We start from the raw sequence: 21,053 nt of genomic DNA, 5'->3' as shown, positions 1-21,053 counted from the left end.
TGATCTGCCGCCCTCGGCCTCCCAAATAATATTTTTCTTTTATCAGCTCGCATTTAAAACTTTATTTTTGTATTTTTTTAACGTATCCTCAGTGTGAACATTAATATCTGTGAGAGACCATCTCTCTCTATTTTTCATACATAATCAAATCTATAAAACACCTAAAAATTTATTGCATATACTACCAGTGGTACTTCTACTATACTTTAGAATATACAGAGCTCATTAATTTAAAAGAACAAAAAACTTTTATTTTGAGGATTTATTGTTTTCCAAGTATCTGATTTTTAAAAATAGACTTTATTTTTTAGGACAGTTTTTGGTTCACAGTAAAATTGAAATGAAGCTGCAGATATTTCCCATACAGCTCCTTCCCCCAAGCACGCACAGCCTTCCGCATTATCAACATTCCCTACCAGAGTGGCACATTTATTAGAATCAATGAACCTGCAGTGACATTTCATTATCCTCCAAAGTCTATACTTTACATTCCCTCTGGTGTTGTACATTTTGTGGGTATGGCCAAATGTCTAATGACATGCATCTACCATTATAGTATCATATAGAGAGGTTTCACGGGCTTAAAAGTCCTCTGTGCTCTGCCCATTTCAGTGTTTTATCTTTACTCTTATTATAGGAACTTGAAATGCAGGCTCGAGCTCATGGACTTTCCCTTATTCCATCCACGGGTCTCTGCTCTCCAGATTTGGTGAATCGGATCATCAAGCAAGAACCCGTTCTTGAGAACTGCAGCCAAGACCTCCTTCAGCATCATGCAGACTTAACTTGTACAACAACTCTCGATCTCACGGATGGCACCATCACCTTCAACAACAACCTCGGAACTGGGACTGAGGCCAACCAAGCCTATAGTGTCCCCACAAAAATGGGATCCAAACTGGAAGACATCCTGATGGACGACACCCTTTCTCCCGTCGGTGTCACTGATCCACTCCTTTCCTCAGTGTCCCCCGGAGCTTCCAAAACAAGCAGCCGGAGGAGCAGTATGAGCATGGAAGAGACGGAGCACGCTTGTTAGCGAATCCTCCCTGCACTGCATTCGCACAAACTGCTTCCTTTCTTGATTAGTAGATTTAATAACTTACCTGAAGGGGTTTTCTTGATAATTTTCCTTTAATATGAAATTTTTTTTCATGCTTTATCAATAGCCCAGGATATATTTTATTTTTAGAATTTTGTGAAACAGACTTGTATATTCTATTTTACAACTACAAATGCCTCCAAAGTATTGTACAAATAAGTGTGCAGTATCTGTGAACTGAATTCACCACAGACTTTAGCTTTCTGAGCAAGAGGATTTTGCGTCAGAGAAATGTCTGTCCGTTTTTATTCAGGGGAAACTTGATTTGAGATTTTTATGCCTGTGACTTCCTTGGAAATTAAATGTAAAGTCTAATTGAAAGAATGTAAAGCAACCAAAAAGAAAAAAAAAAGAAAGAAAGAGGAAAAGAAATCCATACTAACCCTTTTCCATTTTATAAATGTATTGATTCATTGGTACTGCCTTAAAGATACAGTACCCCTCTAGCTTTGTTTAGTCTTTATACTGCAAACTATGTAAAGAAATACTGTATTCTGTAAAAGAAAAAAAAAATGCAGCCTTTTCATGAGGATCATCTGGTTAGAAAATATAACTGATACCAACCGAAACTGAAGGGAGTTAGACCAAGGCTCTGAAATACAAAGTCTAATCTTGCTCTCTTTTATTCTGTGCTGTTACAGTTTTTTTCATCAATGAGTGTGATTCAGTTTTTCATAAGATGTATTTTATTTTGAAATGGAAATTAATGTCCTCTCAAAGTAAAATATTGAGGAGCACTGAAAGTATGTTTTACTTTTTTTTTTTTATTGTTGCTTTTGATAAGGAAACCGAACTGGGCATATTTCTAATTGGCTTTACTATTTTTATTTTTAAATTATGTTTTACTGTTCATTTGATTTGTACAGATTCTTTATTATCATTGTTCTTTTCAATATGTTTGTATTAATTTGTAAGAATATGCATCTTAAAATGGCAAGTTTTCCATATTTTTACAATTCACTGGTGGTTTTCCGCATTCTTTGTACACCCATGAAAGAAAACTTTTATGCAAGGTCTTGTGTTTAAAAGACAGCTTTGCGAATATTTTGTAAATTACAGTCTCACTCAGAACCGTTTTTGGACACATTTAAGGTGTAGTATTAATAGGTTAAAACCAGGCTTTCTAGAAAGAATAAACTTACATATTTATTTTTAGGATATGAAAATAGCAATATTCTTGGAGATTGATAACCATAGCATTAATGCGCCCATTATGGTAATTTAAATTGGGGTTTATTTCAGCAAACTTGTTGAATTTATTTTTAAGAAAGAAATACTGTATTGGCAAGTTACTGTTACTTGATAACAATGTTTTAACAAGGAGCAATGTTGTAAAGTTAGTTTCAGTGCATTATCTACTTGTGTAGTCCTATGCAATAACAGTAGTGTTACATGTATCAAGCCTAGATGTTTTATACAGATGCCATATAGTGTTATGAGCCAGGCTGTTGAATGGAATTTCTCAGTAGCAGCCTACAACTGAATAGCAAGTGGCATAAAGCATATCCATTCAGAATGAAGTGCCTTAAATATAGCAGTAGTCTTTTTTGGACTAGCACTGACTGCGCTGTAACGTAGGGGAAAGTTTCATGATGGTATCTGTAGTCAAGACGAACATGTAGCATGGTACCTATGTAGACAATATAAGAGCTTCCAATTTTCCTTCAGATATTTTTAATATTAAATATATTTTAGTGACAGAGTGCCAACTTCTTTCATCAGGAAACCTTATTCAGGAGGATTTTTAAAAAGTGTTTAAATGTCAAATGTGAATTGGTGATGGGTGATGGAGGGTTCAGAGAGGAGTGATCGTCAGATGTGTGAATGGACGGTTTAGTGAAAATAATCAACTGCATAGTTCCCATGCACGCTGGGCAATGAGAATCCTTGGAAACATTGGTGATGCTATCAGTTTTATAGCTTTATTACTTAAGGGGGTAGGGAAAATTAGTTCCCATTCTTTCAACCCCCTTAACTGTATAGCTCTTTTCCTAGAATAGTGATGCAAATCTGCATGAACAGCTAATTGTACCATAGTGTTCACTGATACAATCATAGCCTTGTCTATTTTTCTCTTCATATTTATATGGGGGGGAGGGCACTGGATGCAAAAGTTGAAGATCATGATGGTATGATGTTAGTTTTCCTTAGCTGATTTTGAGGGTTTTTAAAAATAAAGCAAGGTTGACTAACCTATGGCCACGGGAACAGGACCGTGGTTAAGCAACCATATAGAAAGCTTTGTTGAAAGAAAGTATGGCATCTTGTACCACTGCCCTGACTGTCACAACTCCTAACCTTGCCATTGCCTGCCTCCCCCTCCCCTTCTCCTTAAGAGACAATTTCTGCAGGTGGCAGGTGAGCAAGCCCAGGAGAATGCTGCAATCTTGGGGGTGGTTTTATTTATTTCTTTTTTGCCAAATAGAGTGTGGATTCGTTTTAGGGGCTAGTTAAGCCAAGAGGCAGTGGTTTGGGCTTGCTGTTTGTAAAGAGAAAATGATCCACACCACTCCCCCCATTCCTGGGTGCAGAATTGTAACTCGGGGTTGGGCCTCTGTATGGAGTGACCAAAATGCCAAAATTGTCCGTCTGCCTCTGAGTAGGGCAATGGAAATACCAAACCTTCTGACTTTGCCAAAAAGCATACAAGCAACCTGGTCATACGTAGGATGACAAAATTCTTTCTGGTTGTTTTTAAACAATAAAGCAATAAGAACAAATACAATACATAGGAAGTTAAAAGCACAAAGGAATGAACTTATTAATATTTTTGAAAAATGCACTGGGAAAAAGTTGATGTCAAGAACAGTATAAAACAGCCCTATTTCTTGATAAAAAATGACAAATGACTGTCTCTTGCGGATGCTTGGTACTGTAATGTTAATAATAGTCACCTGCTGTTGGATGCAGCAGTAATTTCTGTATGGTCCATAGCACTGTATATTATGGATCGATATTAATGTATCCAATGAAATAATCGACTTGTTCTTGATAGCCTCATTAAAGCATTTGGTTTTTCACATAGTGGTGGCCTATTGTGTTAATGCCAATTTGGAATGTTATCTGCCTTATCAAAAAATAGTAGTGCACATTTTCTTCTGATTTAATGAATAACAAATTGCATGAAAATTTAGAAAATGCCAGTAAGTACTTTTTTTGTTTAAAACGCCACTCTAAGATGTTACTTTTTGGTTTTAAACATTTTTGATTACTTTTTGACTTACACTCAGATGAGCTATAATTATGCAGCTTTTTTATCCCCCTCTGAATTTGGGGAGATTTTGAACTCCCAAATGCCAAGACTTCATTTTAGATATAGGAGTTTTATTTAAAATGTTTCAGTGAGAGGTGGCTTTAAAAAAGAGAAATTGTCAGAGAAACCCTTGCATATTTACAGAAAAGATATTGGGTTTTTAAAATACAAATTTACAATAATGAAAGCTTAATATACCCAGGCTGCCAGCTCCTGGTTGCCTTTTTTTTTTTAATACACTACTTAAGAATCATTTGATAAATGTTGGATTTGAATTGGGAAGTGTCAGACAAAACATGTCTTTATTCCCTAGCTAGACCTTAAACTTCTGCCCTTTTAAAAAATGTATTCTGCTTTAACCTCTGGAGAAAATGAGCAAGAAACTTCCTGTAATGCTTCTGATCTGACTGTTAGCTTTTTCCTACGTTTAATTTTCTTCTTAAATTGTAATATACAATAATCAAGGCCTTTCTTTTTTAGACCTATTTGAATTATTTACATTTTCCCTAGAAGTATAACTGTAGGATCCCTTAAAAACATGTAAAAGTAGGAAGATTTCCTTTTGGAACAAGAGAGAATATTCTGGGCAAAATCAAAAGCAAGTCAGTTGAAAATTGGGACTTTTCATCTCCTGGGGATCTGCAGCAAAACCTTCACCCACATTTCTGTCCTGATATTTACCAGTAAATAGTCATTCACAGCCCATGAGGATCCTTCATCTTTAGCTTCCCCCACTCATACACACACAATTAACGTGTTATAGTGGTGTTACCTGAAGATTGGACATTTGCCTACAATGTGTATGACTTCATTTGATATCCACAGACTTAACATTTCTTAAAATTTTATTAAACCAATTCACTTTCAAATAAATTATATCCATTCACTCACCACACATGACCTCTCAGTTAATCTTCCTGGGTTTGAATCTTATCTCTGTCCATGTCTAGCTCTGTGATGTTGCGCAAGTTACTTGGCCTCCCTGTGCCTCAAAAGTAGCTACCACATAGAGGTCTTGTGAAGACCATTCGAGTTAATAATACTAGAATTTGTGCTTGGCAGCACATGGTAAATGCTTAGTAAATGATAGCTTTTCTTATAATAATCACCTTCATTACTAAAATGGAAAATACTTTCTGGACCAACTAAAATCATCATATGTATTAGCAGTGACATGCACACCACATTTGGCAAAGCAGTGAATTACAACATAGATCGAAGACGTGTGTAAACTGGCCAGGGGACAGAAGCCACAGGCTATTTAGGAGAAAGGAACCTTGCTGTTTGTAAGACCTAGGGTAGGAATAGTTTAGAGAATTAATAATAAACTCAATGTATCACATTAAAATGTCTTCAGCACAAATGTCCTAAAATTTAAATTGTTTTAAACCTGTACATTCTGCATGTATGCTTCTGCCATGAGGATAATTGTATTATTTTCATAAAATATGCCCTACTGAAGCTGAAATCTTTATTATATTCTTTAGAAAATTAAGCTTTTTAATCCTTTGCGATATACACTGATATTATACAGCTAAGAGTGGTGTCTTGACTAAATCCTGTCTTCAGTTTCCTATCAATATTGAAATGTTTTTCAGGATTTTATTTTCAATTGTACTTACATTTGATGACTTCTTTGGAAAACCATCTGAGAAGTTAATCTTCATAATCCAGCCAACATAAATGAACTGTTAGAATTACCCTGTTTTTATTTTTTTGTGTATGCCAAGATTTAATGCACAGCCAACTAGCATGAGGAAAGCTCCTTTAGGAGGAGCGTTGTAAAGTTAGATTTTCATTATATTTAGAGAGAAGTGGTGATGATCTCTTAATTCTTTGCTGCCACATCTGAGGCTCAATAGCAGTGGCTTTATGTCTGCACCCATAATAACATGAATCCATAATACACTTCTGAACGGAGTGCAAGTGAAGAAGCTTTTATTATCCCCGTTTCCCAAGAGGCATATATCCTCCTCCCCTCAAAAAAGTGTAGAGTAAATCTGCCATATTAAAATTGTCAAGGTCCTGTATACACATAAAGTGTAGACATGGTTAATTGTATTTGTGTTCAATATTTGTAGGTCTTTTGAGCCTATTACCTATACCAGATACACTGGAAAGTAAAATGAATATACACAAAACCAAATAAATTTCAGAAACACATCTAAATGGTAAAGACAGTTTGCTTTTGAAAAATTTGCATTTTAAATTTCTAATTATGGAGTCAGTTGAAGATATATCCAAATGGGTGCAATTGTCACTCAAAATTCCTCACATATTATTCAGACAGCAAAATCTATGTAAATAGAAACCACGAAACTAGTGTTTCCCAAACTTCACTTTATGGAACTAGTTCCACAAGCTGTTGCAGAAGTTGCTTTGAGGAATGGGGGTTTGGAGGTGGGCTGGGGTGGGGAAATGCTATACTGTAGTTAATTTTGAGGAAGTTAGCTTTGGGAAATGCTGAGCTAAACAAATTTGAACAGGTATCTGTACTGCAAGACTTCTCACATTCTAAATTATGCTAATGGGATTGAGAATTTGTAACATTTCCCAATCTCATTTCGCCACAGGATTGTGTGTGTGAGTGTGTGTGTGTGTGTGTGTAAGACGCTTGCTAATTGTTCCAAAGAGCACAGTTTGGGAAATTCTGGAGATTTTACAGAAATTATTTAAACTCAATAAATATATATTTTTGTTTTCCTAAGGCAAGTAAGTATACTTACGTTTGTTTATGATTCCACAGGTAGAAGTCATTGTCATTAAAAAAGTGTTACTCTGAAGAAACAAATTAGCTTAGGTTTTCACCTCCATTGAAAATATAAAATTCTGATTAAGGAAAATATTGGCATTAAAAAATTGTTATTCCTGAATTTAAAAAGTAACATGTTTTCATTTTCAAAGAAAATATTCACTCTGGTTATGCACATGTTCAATGTACCTTTTCTATGAGTGGTACTGTAAAAAGGTCTTTGTGTTGAATGTCTCCCACATCTTTAAATACGGTCAACCTAATGTTTAGGAAATATTTGGTTTATAACTTTAGGTTCAGCTCACTGGTTTTTGCTGGAAGGACATTAGGAAGAATTGTATGGTATTCAGAATTGACGTAGTCTTGTCAATGACTCTTTTTCAATGAAGGTAAGTTCGGACAGATGGATCAGGTTGTATCTCCAAAGTTCGGTTGGTAATTGGTTATAGGCCAGCCCACAAGAGCTATATGAATTCTTACGTGCCTGTAGTGTATTATAAGACGTACTAAGATTGTTTTAGAATTAGAACACTGTATTATGAAGCCCAAGGGAAAATACATTAACACACCTTTTTCACTCCTTACAGATGAGATCACAGATTTCTTTCATTCAATGTCTTTTAAAAATACTTTTCAGCCCTCACTCTTCGCCTAGGAATAAACGGTGAACAGAGGAATTTCACTCCAGTGGAATGAAGGAATTTATTGGCTCATATTACCATAAAGTCCAAATGGCAAATAAAACTTCATGTATGCCTGGGTTCAAGGGCTCAAACAAGCATTCAGTCTACCTGTCTCTAATTTTCTTGGTGCCAACCTCCTCTTGGAGGCAGGTCTTCTCCATGGCATCCCCTCTGGCAGTTTCAAAGTCCAGTAGAAAGCTAGCACCTCTTTCCCAGTTGCTATGGTGAAGTCCCTGTAGTAGTTCTGATCAGCCCTATTTGGTTATGATCACCATAACCCAAAAATGGAACACACCAGTGGGCCAGGTCTGGGTCACGTGTCCACTCTGCTAGATTCACTCAGCAGCACCTAAACCTTGTAGACCAAGAGACAAGGAGGTGGGACTCACCCAGACTCCAAAGGGTACTGTTCCCAAAGCAGGAAGAAGAGGAATCTCTTTAAGCAAAACAACAGATACTCATTGCTTAGACTTCAAGAGAACTGGACAATCTCTACCCTTGCCAATCTTTTGCCTTCTCAGATGCACAAATTTGGGACTTTTTTCTTCCTTTACCCTTAACCCCAGGGTGATAGAAAGGGAGGGAAGGAAGATACTAAATCCCTGTAGCTGCATCTCCCTCTTCCTCATTATTCATGGCTCATTTCTCATAACCAGCTCTCCGGCTGTCACCCCCTACTCAATCCTCTGCCAGACAGAGATCCTAAGACCCAAGTTTTGCAATAAAATATAGTCGTGTGCCACATAATAATGTTTTGCTCAATGATGGATTGCATATGTGATTGTGGTCCTATGAGATTACAATGGAGCTGAAAATTTTCTACCACCTAGTGACATTGCAGCTGTCATGCCATGAGCTCAATGCATTACTCAAATGTTTGTGGTGATGTTGATATAAATAAGCTTACTGCACTGCCAGTCGTAGAGAATTACAGCACGTACAATTATGAACAGTAACATAGTACCTGATAATAAATGACTATATTATGGATTTATGTACTTGATATTTATCATTATTGTAGAGAGTACTCCTACTTATTAAAACAGCAGGTCCTTCGGGAAGTATTCCAGAAGAAGGGATTGTCATCAGAGGAGATGACAGCTCTATGCATGTTCCTGTCCATGAAAACCTTCCAGGGGAAAAAATGTGGACGTGGAAGACAGTGATATTGATGATCCTGACCCTGTGCAGGCCTAAGCTAATGTCTGTTTTTGTCCTTCTTTTTAACAAAAAAGTTAAAAATTGTTTTAAAATGAAAAATAGTAAAAAGCTTATAGAATAAGGATATAAAAAAGAAAAATTATTTTATTTAGTTTTATTTTTATTTTCTTTGAGACAAAGTCTCACTCTATCCCCCAGGCTGGAGTGCAGTGGTGCAATCTTGGCTCACTGCAACCTCCGCCTCCCGAGTTCAAGTGATTCTCCTGCCTCAGCCTCCTGAGTAGCTGGGACTACAGATGTGTGCCGCCACGGATGGCGAATTTTTGTAATTTTTGGTAGAGATGGGATTGCGCCTCGTTGGCCAGGCTGATCTCACACTTGTGACCTCAAGTAATCCACCCACCTCGGCCTCCCAAAGTGCTGGGAATTCAGGTGCGAGCCACTGCGCCCAGCCAAGAAAATATTTGTGTACAGACGTACAATGTGTGTTCCACACTGTGTTATTACAAAACAGTCAAAAAGTTAAAAGCATCAAAAAGTTTATAAAGTAAAAAATTATAGTAAGCCAAGGTTAAGTTATTACTGAAAAAAGAAATTTTGTGTAAATGTAATGTAGCCAAGTGTACGGTATTTATAAAGTCTACAGTAGTGTACAGTAATGTCCTAGGCCTTCACATTCATTTACCACTCACTCATTGACCCACCCAGAGCAACTTCTAGTCCTGTAAGCCCCATTCACGAGCCCTATGCAGGTATCCTATTTTTAAAATCTTTTATACAGTATTTTTACTGTACTTTTTCTATGTTTGGATACACAAATCCCCTTGTGTTAAAATTTCCTACAATATTCAGTATTCAGAGGGCTCACCAAGCACTCACTCCTCTAAATACAAATGGACTCTTACTTCTGTCATTTCTAAAGCTCACTTTCTTATGATGTTTTCAGTTGCCCATAGCAAAAACGAAGCTCCATTTGGCAAAAAAAAAAAAAAAAAAAAAAAAAAAAAAAAAAAAAAAGAGCAGGGAGGAGGGAGGGGAATTTGTTTACTGGTTTTCATAACAAAAACTCCAGAGGTGAAACTCAGAATGGTGACTTCAGATGCTCAAATGACCACTTCATGCATGCTTTGCTCCCTCTTCTTAGACCTGCTCTCCTCTGTGTTGGCTTCATTTTAAGGCAAAGTCTCCCTGTGAGGTGGCAAAATGGCTAATGGCCCCAGACACAACCTTGCAGTTTATCAACCAGCCTGGAAAGAGTGTTTCTCTCCTCCCAGTCTCATTGGCCAAACTGGCCAATATGTTTAATCCTGGACCAGTCATTTTTGCCAGCGGCGTGGAATACACTGACAGGCTATTCCTAATCATATTTTTACCCACTGGGCTAGGATTGACTCAGCCTTTTTGGAGGGGAAGGAGGCAACCCTAAAAACTGGGAAGCCCTCATCCAAGTTGTCCTTTCTCTCTGTGTCCACCTGCCTTTCCAACACTTAGCTCCTTGTCTTTCAGGTTTCAGATGAAATTCCACCTTCTCAGAGAACAGGGCACTGACCACCTTACATAATAGAAAGGAGACTCTGTTTGCCTTTCCTTAACCTACCATACTGTTTTTTTCCTTCATAGCCTTGGGTTGCCTTTTCTCCTTCTCCTTCTCCTTCTCCTTCTCCTTCTCCTTCTCCTTCTCCTTCTCCATCTCCATCTCCTGCTCCTTCTCCTTCTCTATCTCCTTCTTATTCTACCAGTTTGAGCTGGTTTCTTGTCCCTTTCATAGAGAATATTCATATTTGTAATCAGTAGACAAGGGTTGGCAAGTTTTGCCACAATATTGTCAATAAGAATACAGTCTTACTTAAAAAAGTAAAGTAAATGAAAGTACCAGGTTAAAAGAATCTGTTTGCTAGGACTGTGGAAATACTTGTTTACAAGCAGCATGTTATCACATCTTATTTACATGAGTTCCTAGGAGAATAAAACTTCCAAATGAATTAACTTACAGAGAGCTGAACTTAGCGCTTTAAATAGCGGAAATTTTATTTTCAGTATTTTTGATGATAGGCTTTCTCAAGTGTATGATTCTCTAACTCCTGAAACATACTGTAATGAATATAATTTTACCTGTGCGTGATGGCTCAGGGTCATCTTTTTTTTTTTAATACTTTAAGTTTTAGGGTACATGTGCACAACATGCAGTTTAGTTACATATGTATACATGTGCCATGTTGGTGTGCTGCACCCATTAACTTGTCATTTAACATTAGCTATATCTCCTAATGGTATCTGTCCCCCGTCCCCCTACCCCACAACAGGCCCCAGTGTGTGATGTTCCCCTTCTTGTGTCCATGTGTTCTCATTGTTCAATTCCCACCTATGAGTGAGAACATGCAGTGTTTGGTGTTTTCTCCTTGGGATAGTTTACTGAGAATTATGTTTTCCAGCTTCATCCATGTCCCTACAAAGGACATGATCTCATCGTTTTTTATCGCTGCATAGTATTCCGTGGTGTATATGTGCCACATTTTCTTAATCCAGTCTATCGTTGTTGGACATTTGGGTTGGTTCCAAGTCTTTGCTACTGTGAATAGTGCCGCAATAAACATACGTGTGCATGTGTCTTTATAGCAGCATGATTTAAAATCCTTTGGGTATATACCCAGTAATGGGATGGCTGGGTCAAATGATATTTCTGGTTCAAGATCCGGCTCAGGGTCATCTTTAAGATTATTATTACGTTGAGCTGTAACGCAAAGGTGTCCTTGGGGGCTTCAGAGATGTAATGAAGGTTTTGATCCCTATATGAAGAGGCCCTAGAAAGCAGCACTTTTACTCCGTCTTCTTTCCCCCCAAAACCCTTCAGATTTACTGCTCCAGCTCTGCTGTGGGCTTGAGAGAATTGCTAATCCAGTTAAGTCTTTAATAGTTAACAGAACTATGTCTTGTATAAGGAAAATGTGCCTCGTGTAAATATCTGGGCATTCTGCTGCCTGTGCTCCAATGCATAAGCTTTAGTGCTTTGATTTTGGCTATGAAGAAGTCTTTTCTTCCCCTAGTTGCCTGTGTTTTCCACTGGACTTTGGCTAATTAGAAGTTGCTGGATCTGTGACCTAGTTAAATAACTTTTTCTAAAATTAGAAACACAGGTTGGACTCATTAGGGTTATGAGATTTCATTTTGTTAAGCCACTTTTAAGCCATTCTTTCAACACTTTGTAGAAATTCTATTAGGTTAGTCCAACTCAGATGGTGACAGGGTCAGCAAACTTTTCTGTAAAGGACCAGGAAATAAATACTTTAGGCTTTTCGAGCCAAAAGGCAAAATTAAATATATTGTATTGATGCTTATGTAACAAGAGAGAAAACAAACTTCCATAAACTTTTCATTGATGAAATGCTAAGTATAATAATAACTGAATATCATTCTTGTAATACAACTCTACTGTGAAGAAAAATAGAATTCTTTTGGGGGAAAAATAACATTTTCATTAATTGTGGTTCAAAGTTCCTGTCCCCTAGCCTCAAATTGATTGTAAATGCTTATCTGTAAAAGCCACTCTTAACTCACAGGCTGTTCAAAAACAGGTGGCAGGCCAGGTTTGGCCTCCAGGCTATCTTTTCCCAACCCCTGGACTGGCAGTCTAATGTCCCCTGACAACTATTTTCTCTTCTTCATTTTAGCAATAGAATGCCCTGAATTGTAGCTCAGCACATAGCCGTATTGCTGGGTTCCATAGTTCCCAGCCTCTGATATAAGTAGGTGTGATCCTATCATTAAATGCTGCATAATGGGATGTGAGCAGTTCTCCAATTCTTCCTACTGTCTAGGAAACAGTGAGAGCTAAAATAGCTTCCTTGGACCAGAGATAAAGTCCTATGTTGGATATGGTGGAGGTGCTTCATCTTGCATCTCTGGAATGCTGTGTAGGAAAAAAAAGAAATGGGCCGGGTGCAGTGGCTCACGCCTGTAATCCCAGCATTTTGGCAGGCCGAGGTGGCTGGATCACAAAGTCAGGAGATCGAGGCCATCCTGGCTAACATGGTGAAACCCCGTCTCTACTAAAAAACACAAAAAATTAGCCGGGCGTGGTGGCGGGTACCTGTAGTACCAGCTACTTGGGAGGCTGAGGCAGGAGAATGGTGTGAACTCGGGAGGCGGAGCTTGCAGAGAGCGGAGATCATGCCACTGCACTCCAGCCTGGGCAACAGAGCGAGACTCCATCTCAAAAAAAAAAAAAAAGAAAAGAAAGAAATGGTTGTCTTATTTAAGACCTGTGTGATGGTTAATACTGAGTATCAAGTTTATTGGATTGAAGGATACAAAGTATCAATCTTGAGTGTGTCTATGAGAGTGTTTCCAAAGGAGATTAACAATTGAGTCAGTGGGCTAGGGAAGGCAAACCCGCAGTTAATCTGGTGGGCACAGTCTAATCACCTGCCAGCATGGCTAGAATATAAGCAGGCAGAAAAATGTGAAAAAGAGAGACTGGCCTAGCCTCCCAGCCTACATCTTTCTCCTGTGCTGGATGCTTCCTGCCGGTGAACATCAAACACCAAGTTCTTCAGTTTTGGAACTCAGACTGGCCCTCCTTGCTCCTCAGCCTGCAGATGGCCTATTATGGGACCTCATGATTGTGCGAGGGAGTATATCTATATATTCCGTTAGTTCATATATATATATATATATTTTTTTTTTTTCCTTTAGTTCTGTCTCTCTGGAGAACCCTGATTAATACAGATTTTGGTACCAGGAGTGATTGTAAAGGAACAGAATATTAAGGATGGAGTTCTTTAGTCAGTTTTGGGGTTTCTGGAGTTGGCTGCTTAATACAATTAGACCCCAAAATGCTAAGGACTCTACCTCTAATAGTATGGAGAACACACTGATAGTCCTTGGCATTAACCATTTATAGAATTATGCAAAATAAATGCCTTTGACATTCCTGATTCATCGCCAGTGAGAGGCAAAGAGTTTAGTGACACTATACATAAAAACTTTGACCATATATAGAGAACCAAGGAACATAATGAAGTTGGTTGGTTGCTCCTAAGTTCAGTAATCAAAGTGATGAAAGAAAATGATGACTTCAGGGATTCTATGTCCCGGCTTCAGAAGCAGATACTGAGCCTCAAATCTGCTAAGATTTCCCTGAGTGAAAGTTTTATCTTCCGCAGAGAAAGAGCTGAAATTGTGGAAAAACAGACACAAGCTCTTATCATGTAAGTGGCTGACCTGCAAAAAAAGGTGCATGTACAGCTTTACCAGGTGTCTACTGTTGAAGCAAGAGCATTGATTGGAAAAGAATGGGACCCTGAAACTTGGAATGGGGATGTGTGCGAGGACCCTGATGAAGCTAGGGACACTGAGTTTGTAAACTCTGATGAACCCTTTTTGCCAGAAGAAACAGCTTCCCCCTCCCCAGTAGTGGCAACATTCCCTTCCCAACCCATGCTGCCGTGAGCCTTTCTACCTTTGTCTGAAGAGATAAACCTCGTGCTGCCTGAGGCAACAGCGATGGCCTCCCCTGAAGCAGTTGCCAGGCAAGATAATGTTGATTCTCCTCAAGAGCCACCCCCAACACCCGTGTTTGCTTCTAGATCTATAACTAAACTAAAGTCCTGGTGGGCCCCTAGACGTGAGGTTTAGAGTGTGACCCATGAAGAGGTGTGCTACACTTGAAAATACCTGCTTGAGTTTTCTAATTTGTATAAACAGAAATCTGGAAAACAGGCATGGGAATGGATATCAAGGGTGTGGGATAATTGTGGAAGGAATTTAGAGTTGGATCAGGCTGAATTTATTGATTTGGGCCCACTAAGTAGGGACTCTCCATTTAATGTTGCACCCTGGGGAGTTAAAAAATGTTCTAATCATTTATTTGCTTGGTTAGGTGAAATATGAAATTAGCTGTGAGTGAACTGGAAATGCCTGATCTCCCTTGGTTTAATATAGATGAAGGGATCCAAAGGCTTAGGGAGATTGGGATGGTGGAGTGGATTCGTTGCTTTAGACCTACTCATCCCAGCTGCGAGTGTCCAGAAGATATACCATTGACTAATGCCTTGTGAAATAGATTTGTGAGGGCAGCACCTGCATCTTTGAAGAGGCTTGTAATTGCTCTTCTCTGTATGTCAGATCCAATAGTGGGAACCGCAGTCACTCAACTACAAAATTTAAATACAATGGGGATAATTATATCCTGAGGTGGCAGGAGCCAAGTGGTGGCACTTGACTGTCAAAAGCAAGGTGGGTGTAGCTACCATAATGGACAGCAGAGGCAAAGCAGCAATCAGAATAGTCTGACTCCTATAGAGCTCTGGCATTGGCTAATTAATCACAGTGTTCCTACAAGTGAAATTGATAGGAAGCCTACTGCATTCCTACTTAATTTATACAAGCAGAAAATTTCTAGGTCAAATGGACAAAAGATTAATTTGAATTATGAAAACAGAGACTAATGGCCCCTCAATCAATTCCCAGACTTGAGTCAGTTTACAGACCCAGAACCTCTTGAACGAAGAGGAGGCCAGGTCCCCTTGAGGAAGGACCCCACTACATTACCAACAATTTATGCAGTGAATCTTTCTCCCACACTTCCCCAAGGAGACCCCTGGCCTTTTTCCAGGGTAACTGTGCATTGGGGAAAGGGAAATGATCAGATATATAGGGGACTACTGGACACTGGCTCTTGGATTCCAGAGGACCCAAAACATCACTGTGGTCCTCCAGTTAAAGTAAGGCTTATGGAGGTCAGGTAATTAATGATGTTTTAGCTCAGGTCCAACTTACAGTGAGTCCGGTGGGCCCAGTGGGTCCCTGGACTCATCCTGTGGTCATTTCCCCAGTGCCAGAATGCATAATTGGCATAGACATACTTAGCAGCTGGCAGAATCCCCACATTGGCTCCCTGACTGATAGGGTGAGGATTATTATGGTGGGGAAGACCAACTGGAAGCCATTAGAGCTGGCTGTACCTCAAAAAGTAGTAAGTGAGTAACAATATCGTACCCTGGAGGGATTGCAGAGATTAGTGCCACCATCAAGGACTTGAAAGATGCAGGGGTGGTGATTCCCACCACATCCCTGTTCAACTATCCCATCTGGCCTCTGCAGAAGACAGATGGATCTTGGAGAATGACAGTGGATTATCATAAGCTTAACCAAGTGGTGACTCCAATTGGAACTGCTGTACTAGATATGGCTTCATTGCTTGAGCAAATTGACACACCTCATGGTACCTCGTATGCAGCCATTTTTCTCCATTCCTGTCCATAAGGCCCACCAGAAGCAATTTGCCTTCAGCTGGTAAGTCAGCAATATACCTTTACTGTCCTACCTTAGGGGTATCTCAACTCACCTCCAGCTGGTAAGTCCAGCAATATACCTTTACTGTCCTACCTTAGGGGTATCTCAACTCTCCTCCTTTGTGTCATAATCTTATTTGGAGAGACCTTGATCACTTTTCACTTCTGCAAGGTATCATACTGGTCCATTACATTGATGACATTATGCTGATTGGATCCAGTGAGCAAGAAGTAGCAAACACACTGGACTTATTGGTGAAACATTTGTGTGCCAGAGGATGGGAAATAAATCCAACTAAAATTCAGGGACCTTCTACCTCACCAAAATTTCTAGGGGTCCAGTGGTATGGGGGCTGTTGAGATATTCCTTCTAAGGTGAAGGATATGTTGCTGCATTTGGCCCCTCCTACAACCAAGCAAGAGGCACAATACCTAGTGGGCCTATTTGGATTTTGGAGGTAACACATTCCTCATTTGGGTTTGTTACTCTTGCCTATTTATCAAGTGACCCGAAAGACTGCCAGTTTTTAGTGGGGTCCAGAATAGAAGAAGGCTTTGCAGCAGGTCCAGGCTGCTGTGTAAGCTGCTCTGCCACTTAGGACACATGACCCAGCAGAAACAATGGTGCTTGAGGTGTCAGTGGCAGATAGGATGCTGTTTGGAGCCTTTGGCAGGCCCCCATAGGTGAATCACAGTGGAGGCCTCTAGGATTTTGGAGCAAGTCCCTGCCATCTTCTGCAGATAACTACTCTCCTTTTGAGAGACAGCTCTTGGCCTGTTACTGGGCTTTTGTGGAAACTGAACGTTTGACTATGGATCATCAAGTCACCATGCTACCTGAACTGCTTATCATGATCTGGATGCTTTCTGATCTATCTAACCATAAAGTGGGCCATGCACAGCAGCATTCCATCATCAAATGGAAGTGATAGATATGTAATTGGGTTTGAGCAGGTCCTGAAGGCACAAGTAAGTTACATGGGGAAAGGGTTCAAATGCCCATGGTCTCCACTCCTGCCACCCTGCCTTCTCTTCCCCAGCCTGCACCAATGACCTCATGGGGGGGTTCTCAATGATCAGTTGACAGACAAAGAGAAGACTAGAGCCTGGTTCACAAGTGGTTCTGCACTGTATGCAGGCACCATCCGAAAGTGGACAGCTGTAGCACTACAGCCCCTTTCTAGGACATCCCTGAAGGACAGCGGTGAAGGGAAATCTTCCCAGTGGGCAGAACTTCGAGCAGTGCACCTGGTTGTGCACTTTGCATGGAAGGTGAAATGGCCAGATGTGCGATTATATATTGATTCATGGGCTGTAGCCAATGGTTTGGGTGGATGGTCAAGGACTTGGAAGAAGCATCATTAGAAAATTGGTGACAAAGAAATTTGGGGAGGAGGTATATGGATGCACCTTTCTGAGTGGTCAAAAACTGGGAAGATGTTTGTATCCCATTTGACTGCTCACCAACAGGTGACGTCAGCAGAGGAGGATTTTAATAATCAGGTGGATAGGATTCTGTGGACACCACTAGCCTCTTTCCCCAGCCACGCCTGTCACCGCACAACGGGCCCGTGAACAAAGTGGCCATGGTGGCAGGGATGGAGGTTAAACATGGGCTCAGCAACATGGACTTCCACTCATCAAGGCTGACCTGGTTACGGCCACTGCTGAGTGCCCAATATGCCAGCAGCAGAGACCAACCCTGAGCCATCGATACGGCACCACTACTTGTGGTCATCAACCAGGTACCTGGTGGCAGATTGATTATATTGGACCTCTTCCATCATTGAAAGGGCAGAGGTTTGTCCTCACTGGAATAGACACTTACTCCAGATATGGGTTTGTGTATCCTACACGCAATGCTTCTGCCAAGACTACCATCCTTGTGCTCATGGAATGCCTTATCCACCGCATGGTATTCCACACAGCATTGCCTCTGACCAAGGCACTCACTTTACAGCTAAAGGAGTGTGGCAGTGGGCTCATGCTCATGGAATTCACTGGTCTTACCATGTTCCCCATCATCCTGAAGCAGCTGGATTGATAGATGAATGAAATGGCCTTTTGAAGTAACAATTACAGTGCCAACGAGATGACAATACTTTGCAAGGCTGGGACAAAGTTCTCTAGAAGGCTGTGTATGCTCTGAATCATTGCCCAACGTATGGCACTGTTTCTCCCATAGCCAGAATTCACGGGTCCAGGAATCAAGGAGTGGAAATGGAAGTGGCACCACTCGCCATCACCCCTAGTGATCCACTAGCAAAATTTTTCCTTCCTGTTTCCACAACATTGCATTCTGCTGGCCTAGAGGTCTTAGTTCCAGAGGGAGGAATGCTGCCCCCAGGAGACAAGACAACATTTGTTTTAAACTGGAAATTAAGATTGCCACCTTAACACTTTGAGCTGCTCCCTACCTTTAAGTCAACAGGCTAAGAAGGGAGCTATAGCGTAGGCTGGGGTGATTGACCCAGGCTATCAAGATGAAATCAGTCTACTACTCCACAATGGAGGTAAGGAAGAGTATGCATGGAATACAGGAGATCCATTAGGGCATCTCTTAGTATTACCATGTCCTCTGATTAAGGCCAATGGGAAACTACAACAGCCCATTCCAGGCAGGATTATAAATGACCCAGACCCTTCAGGAATGAAGGTTTGGGTCACTCCACCAGGAAAAATACCACAACCTACTGAGATGCTTGCTGAAGGCAAAGGGAATACAGAATATGTATTAGAAGAAATTGATCATTAATACCAGCTACCACTATGTGACCATCTCTAGAAACGAGGACTGTAATTGTCATGAGTATTTCCTCCTCCTTTTGTTAAAAACATGTTTGGGCAAGTATACACTTGCACTAAGAAAATACCTTCATTTTATTTCCTTTTTCCTTTATCACATGATGTAAGATTTATTGACTTTACATAACCATTTAAGTATTGTTAACTTTATGTAACAGTATTTGAGTAGGGTATTGGTGCATTTGCCATTGCATGAAGGATGGTTGTGTTATGTTGGGGTAATTATGACCTTATTATTGTCTTTATTTGAAGACTGTATATGATCTTAGGAGAGGTGTATGAGTTCAAGTTAACAAAGGGTGGACTTGAAATGGTTAACACTGAGTGTCGACTTGATTAGATTGAAGGATGCAAAGCATTGATCCTAGGTGTGTCTGTGAGGGTGTTGCCAAAGGAGATTCACATTTGAGTGAATCCCCAGTGGGCTGGGGAAGGCAGACCCACCCTTAATCTGGAGGGCATAATCTAATCAGCTGCCAGCACAGCTAGAATATAAGCAGGCAGAAAAGTGTGAAAAAGAGAGACTGGCCTAGCCTCCCAGCCTACATCTTTCTCCCATGCGGGATGCTTCCTGCCCTCAAACGTTGGACTCCGAGTTCTTCAGTTTTGGAACTCGAACTGGCTCTCCTTGCTCCTCAGCCTGCTGACGGCCTATTGTGAAACCTTGTGATCATGTGAGTTAATACTTAATAAACTCCTGTGTGTGTGTGTGTGTGTGTATATGTGTGTGTGTGTATGTGTATAGGATCTTTTGTAATAACAGCTTACCTATACGGACACATATATTATACTCTTTGCAGTTATAAGCAAGGAGTTTTTTCTCCTCCTCTTCCTTCTCTGTTTCCTGCTGCTCCTCTTCATCCTTTTCTTGAATGATATTAATTCAGAATTTTCACTATTCCCTACTAGCCTTACTAGTCAGACAACCTAAGTTAATGAGGTTTTCTCCGCTTAAGCAAAAACAAATTAAATTCCCTTTGTAACTTGAATAAGAATAGCTGAATTTGAATTTAAAAGGTATCTAAGGATTTTGTATGTTTCCTAAACAAAGCTAATGAGATGTAGTTGTTCTTTTGTAATAGTGGGAAGCAAAAAACATGGAATGTATATCTTACTTTGGTTAGTGAAACCTGCAGGCAGATTTTATCTGTTTATTGGGATTAGTATAAAAGACTGGATAATGGTATTTAATATTTATTTCTTTCATTGTCAGATGAACTTTTTCTTTAATCGTATCCAGTTTGAGATGAGAAACTGCTGACTATAGAGTGTTATACATACACACATTGTTCAAAATTGCAAATTATACAAGAAACAAAACTAGCACAAATGCTATGATTCACTGTAGAAAAGGATAGTTATAATGATACTTTTCTTAACTTTCTTTGGGGGCGGTTGGCTATGAGATATGTGTTAACTTGCTAAGTTCAGATATCCCCTGCCCCCCAAAAGTTGACATCTCTCAACAAATTTAATGTGTGAGAAGGATCCTGCCCTAGCAATGTGTAACATCACCATAGCTTTCCACTTTTTTCTCTCATACCCAGTCTCTATTAGTGTTTCTGAGTAGTAAGGAGCACGAGCAAACTTTCTCTGCTATTGAAAATCTAGCTCAAGGGTGGCAAAAACACCACCCTTGGTTCTCACATCACCACTTCCTGAAACCATTTTCATAGCTGACATTACCAATCAGTGGCCACAGTATCTCTCTGAGCCTGGACATGGCTTCACAAGTCACAAAAATGTGTTCTTGGCAGTCACAGCTGATTGATCACAGATGTTTCTGAATGTGAAACCTATTTTTCAGCTCCAATCTACTTGGTGAAAAAGACATACATTTAGGAGGATATATCTGGTTCACAAATTTTCTTACCCAATAAGATGCTACTAAAGTGCATTATTTGGCCCAATTTCAGGACCACGAGTAGGTAGTTCCTCTGTCACCTCCAAAAACAAACAAAGGAAAAAATGTGTGCCATGTTACAATGTAATCTATCCTTGGTAG

General features: G+C 39.9%; 1 protein-coding gene and 1 pseudogene across 10 annotated transcripts in view; both read left to right on the top strand.

The window, feature by feature from the left end:
- MITF (melanocyte inducing transcription factor) overlaps positions 1–4,126 on the top strand; it is a 235,766-nt gene extending 231,640 nt beyond the window's left edge. For all 10 annotated transcript variants that reach the window (XM_055259878.2, XM_055259879.2, XM_055259877.2 and 7 more), the window contains one exon: positions 638–4,126. In XM_055259878.2, coding sequence (XP_055115853.2) covers positions 638–1,039 — 402 coding nt within the window. In that variant the 3' untranslated portion in view covers positions 1,040–4,126. The remainder of the gene's footprint in view (positions 1–637) is intronic.
- Positions 4,127–14,453: 10,327 nt separating this feature from the next.
- On the top strand, positions 14,454–19,043 carry LOC129471227 (uncharacterized; annotated as a pseudogene).
- Positions 19,044–21,053: the final 2,010 nt, after the last annotated feature.

The sequence above is a fragment of the Symphalangus syndactylus genome, chromosome 21 (assembly GCF_028878055.3).
Source record: "Symphalangus syndactylus isolate Jambi chromosome 21, NHGRI_mSymSyn1-v2.1_pri, whole genome shotgun sequence".
In the NCBI taxonomy this organism is placed as follows: domain Eukaryota; kingdom Metazoa; phylum Chordata; class Mammalia; order Primates; family Hylobatidae; genus Symphalangus; species Symphalangus syndactylus.
This window is presented reverse-complemented; position numbering and strand designations above follow the sequence as displayed.